At 38.4% G+C, this 5,026-nt stretch overlaps 1 protein-coding gene across 1 annotated transcript in view; it reads right to left on the minus strand.

The window, feature by feature from the left end:
• The window catches only part of SS18 (synovial sarcoma translocation, chromosome 18), a 10,753-nt gene that overhangs the window by 3,021 nt on the left and 2,706 nt on the right, over nt 1-5,026 (minus strand). The window contains exons 3-5 of the mRNA XM_010145131.1: nt 4,267-4,359; nt 3,425-3,547; nt 653-786 (exon numbers count right to left, since the gene is read on the minus strand). Coding sequence (XP_010143433.1) covers nt 653-786; nt 3,425-3,547; nt 4,267-4,359 — 350 coding nt within the window. The remainder of the gene's footprint in view (nt 1-652; nt 787-3,424; nt 3,548-4,266; nt 4,360-5,026) is intronic.

Consider the following 5,026-nt stretch of genomic DNA (forward strand, 5'->3'; position numbering starts at 1 on the left):
TTTACAAGAGTCCTCCACTACAACTCCAGCCTAGAGTTTTGGTGGTTCTTGTTTGTTTTAAACTTATTTTAGCAGTGACAGGAAAGACATGATTGATTTTCAGGTCACTTCTTTCCCATGTTCAGTGTTCCTTTTTACTGCTCAGAGCAGATCTGTGCAAAAACAGGCTTCAAGTCTCCCCACACAGCCCTAAAGCAGAAGAACCTCAGCTGCACACCTGAAGCACTTCTGCAGCTGGAGAGGAGGATTACTGGTTTTGTGTTGGTGGAAAATGAATTTAATCAGTTTTTTTGCAAAGCAGTAATGAAGAATGATCCACCATGAGATTCAGGAACCTCATCTTTTGTATTAGTCATTCACCACGAGGCTATGAAACAGATCGCCTTCATTTTTAAGGTCCAAAAATACTGCCTGGAGAGTCTCACTTTGCCAAATTGCATTAAAATTTTGCAAACTCGGAGGACAATGCTAATCACATCTCCAGACAAATTATTCTGAGTAACTCACTTGGAAATGAAATCCATGAGAAGAACTGTATAAATAAACCTTAGGGACCATGTCCTCAAATTCATTAGTTTAAATGTCCACAAGAAATTCAGATTAGCAAATGAGTGTGTAAGAATCACAAGTTCCTCATCAAATGAAAGAATACCTGGTCATATCCATAAGGCCTCTGCTGTGGTGGCTGTGGTGGGCCAGGCTGTGTGGGTCTGTATCCCCCATACTGCTGGCCTTGCCCTTGTGGATAATTGGGATACTGAGGTCCTGGACCACTCTGGGAGGGACCTGGAGATGATTAAAATGAAAACAAAAAAGGAAAAAGAAGATTGCTTATGGTGTTAGGGAGAAAGGAACAATGAAAGCACTAGTTTTTACAATAGAGCAGGGCTAGGAAGTGTCACTATTGCTCAACTGGGACTTTTCCTACCGAAAAACATACCAGGGATCAGCAGTCCTCCTCTTACCCCGCAAAGCGCCTTAGCTGACAGGGTCTGTGCTCCAACCACAAACACATTTACCTTTATTTATATATATTCATCATTTCTTATCAATGCATGTAGTTCCACACAAGGTCACTGGGCAGGGAAGAACAAGGCCAGAAATGACAAACCACAAACATTCACACTTTGCAGAATTTAGGAAGGCACGCTGGATGCTGCTCAAGTTGCAGAACTTCAGAATGCCAGGAACAGCCAGATCATCAACTATGTTTAGTATTTGGACCTTCTGAAGAGACTAGCACTGCTGCACTGCCAGAAAGTCAGCTCTCACACCACAGCAGGCAATCATAAATGGGAGGTCAGGCAAGCCAGTTACATGCATAAAACATGAGACGCGACAACCAGTAAATGCTACTGTGGGATGGAAAAAGAGTAGCCTCTACTCCGTACTCCTCTGGTCATCTTAACTTTCCAGGAAAAGGATAGGAAAACCCCCAAACTTTGGCTCCAGCCTTTTCCGGCTATGAAAGGAAGAAGTTCTTTTGTCAGTACAAACTCCTTCTATCACTATTCACTAGGACTCAGCCCGCCTGCTATTGGAAGCTGCCTGTTACTACAATCAGGCAGTGAGGCCACAATCTGTAAAAAAATTAACCTCACCATTTCCTACCTTGGGAGAGAGATGGTGTACTGCGTATTTCAGTGACACTCCTTATGGAGCTTTTGCAGTGGATCTACACTAGCTTTTTCAGTACCACCCTTTAAAAACAGGCAGGCTCAGTAAGATTTGCAACTGTTCAGAAGTGCTTTCCTTTAAACAAACCAACTTTTTAAAAATTTTACATCAGAAGATGATGTCACGTTTCAGAAACAGTGTGATTCAGTGCTAGAGAGGGCTAGCTTTAGCTACAGGCACAGGAGATTAAGACGACATCAGCTGGTAACTCTCTGGATCTATAAGACAATAACGAGATGACCTGGAGAAGAAAAACGCCATAGTTTATTACCATTCTCCTCAGGCCTCAAATCCCCTTGAACCGTTGAGTTTCAGTTTTCTACAGTGGAACAAAACCTTAAAGATTGATAATAATGACTGGGATGCTGATTTACTTGAGCAAATTAGAAAGCAATTAAATATTAAACTGAGCAAGGATACTACATCCTAGAAAGTGCTGTGTTCATCTGACAAATGAACCTTGGTTTTATTTATTCATGGTAATTCTTCATAGCTGAGTTCTAAATATTCAGTGACAGATTTTATAAAATAAAAATGGAACTTCAGTATCTATTTCTGCTAAAAAATAAAAATTGAGAGATATACTCTTCTGGTTTACAAATTACAGTGGGTAAGTTACTCCAACAGATTTCATCATCTCTTTCGTCTAGTATTTCTTAACCTAAATTTTCAGAATGTCAGATGTTTCTTAATTCAGAATGGTGAGATAGATGGACCTTCACTCCGATCTTCAATCTGTCATTTGTTACATTTAGCTGAATATAAGTACACGAATATTATTTTACAACTATCAATTCATTCCCATCTCCTCCAGAAGGAGACAACTTGTTAAATCTCAGTGGATCCTTTTAACTCTGTCTCAACATAACTGGATTTAATGCGTATTTGGCACTTATCTACATGGCAAACTAGTCATCCATGCACTTCCTCACATACCCACAAGGCTGAAAGTTTTAGCACTTAAACCTGCAGCAAAGCTAAAAGTTAAAGTACATGTAATTAGAATTCAGAAATTCCTTCTTCCGAGATAAATACGTACAGCTTTACAATAAGCAAGCAAGTAAAACTTTAAAAAGCTCTATTTTCAGTAAGCTCTTCTGAATTCAAGTTTCAGAAGTAATGCACAAAAACTACATACTACCACTTTTAGTTTCCAGTGTGGGAGGTTCTCCTTGAATCCAAGGACTACATTATCTCACTTGTGGCATAGGATTTCTCATTCCTGGCATTTGTACTACTAGTGCAAATTCGCAAGACAAACTGGCTTGAAAGCTGCATTGGCAATGATTATATTCCATTCTTTATTGATCAGTACAAAAATTTTGAAGGCATGATTCACAGACGTTGGATCAAATTTTAAAAGTTTTTAAAATACATTGTTCTAAACAGCAAATCCAGGGATGAAAGGTTAGAAATAGCTCCCTGCCCTCCTGACAATGTGTTCACCTACAGAAGATAGAAAAGAACAGTCTTCCTGGGTCTTTCTAAATGACAGACCGTAGTTAGAATGTTTTCTAGCCACCCTCAGTTTTCCATGCTACCACACTGTCCTAGACTGCCGACACTGGATCTGCTTCCCAAAAGATGCCATCTTCTAACCCTTTCTTGGTTGGCCCAATGGAATTGTGGGCATAAAACTTCTTTGCATAAACCTGGCCTTTCAACTCCGTAAAACAACGATGGAATAACATATGAGGATCACTCCTGGTCTTTTCTGCCATCACTGTCTGCATCTTCAGGTTCTTACCATAACCCTGCTGTTGTCCTGGATAGCCTTGTTGCCCTGGATATTGCTGCTGTTGTGGTGGGTAACCCTGCTGTTGGGGTGGTCCTTGATATGCGTCTTGCTGCTGACCATATTGCGAGTTTCCTGTAACATGATTGCAAGAAAGCAAGAACTTATAAAGATACCTACTTTACTGGGTTTTTTCCTTCTACGATGCACAGCCAACAACACAAGAACAAAATGAAAATGCAGTATCGATTTCAAAAACTGAACAAAACAAAGAAAACTCAAACCAAACAGAAGGATTTCGGCCAAACAAACTGCAGTTAAAGCCAATTTTGCAAAGTTGAACTGCAGCATTTTCAGCATCTCTGCCAAACGAGCTTTACATTTACTGGAACACCACAGTCATAAGATCATGACTATGCTAAATAAAATTAAAAAAAAAAAGACAAAATTAAGGACAGCTACAAGAGCACAGACTAGCTACACAAGATCAGCAAGCTGTTTCCTAATGGCACTATAATTATACAAAATATATACACACACAAAAAGATATGCAACTGAACCAACAAATTTATGTTTAAACAAAAATTTCCATTGAGGTAAAAAAAAAAATCTCTAGAGTGTTTTAGTCATTTTACTGTTGTTAGAAATGGCAAATTGTGGTTATATTTTAGGTGTTTGCAAGAAATTATTGACAATGCCTCAAGTTCCCTGCAATTTTCAAGACAGCCAGCAACTAGTATTCTACAAGAGCTTTGCATGGGTATAAGTTGTGTTGTGCAAGAATTTTTGTTCCCGTTGCGGGTGGGGGAGGAAAGGGAATGTATGTGCGTATGTGTGTGAAGGTATATAGATACCTCCTTCGTAGTAATGTTGTGAGGAATCCTCATAAGGCCTATCGTAGCCTTGTTCAGGATACGACGGTTGCTGATAACCGTAATCATTATGACCTACATCAATTCGACAAGAGACAGGAAGAAACGTTAATGGCCTCTGAGTGAAAACCCTAAAAATATTTCATTTCTCAGAAAAATGAAAAAAATTTCAACTGGATATACATGAAAAAGAATTTGATTGTATTAGCCAAAGACTCATTTCCTTTCATAACGAATTAACATGTGACAGGAAAAAAAAGGGGGTTTAATGTAGTAGTTTTAGCAACATCACAGCAAGGGATGGTCTTAACCTCCTGATAATCCTTGTTGAGGGGGAAAAAAAAAAAAAAAAACACTCAAAAAAAAAAATGAAAGCATTTAGGCCTTTCACATGTAAATAACCTGAATTAAATTAGAATGAACAAAGAAAGCAATTATCATACTTTGTCTAACACCTGTTCTGCTGATCTTCAATTCAAAAGCATATGCTAAAAGACTCAAAAAAAAAAATGAAAGCATTTAGGCCTTTCACATGTAAATAACCTGAATTAAATTAGAATGAACAAAGAAAGCAATTATCATACTTTGTCTAACACCTGTTCTGCTGATCTTCAATTCAAAAGCATATGCTAAAAGCAGTGTGAAATATAACAAATAAAGCTCAATGAAGTTATGAACCACAGCCTACATTAAATTTTGCTTTTAAGTGACAAAAAAATAAAATTCTCAGTGTTTTCCCTAC

The sequence above is a fragment of the Buceros rhinoceros genome, unplaced genomic scaffold (genome assembly GCF_000710305.1).
Source record: "Buceros rhinoceros silvestris isolate BGI_N320 unplaced genomic scaffold, ASM71030v1 scaffold15651, whole genome shotgun sequence".
Taxonomy (NCBI): Eukaryota; Metazoa; Chordata; class Aves; order Bucerotiformes; family Bucerotidae; genus Buceros; species Buceros rhinoceros.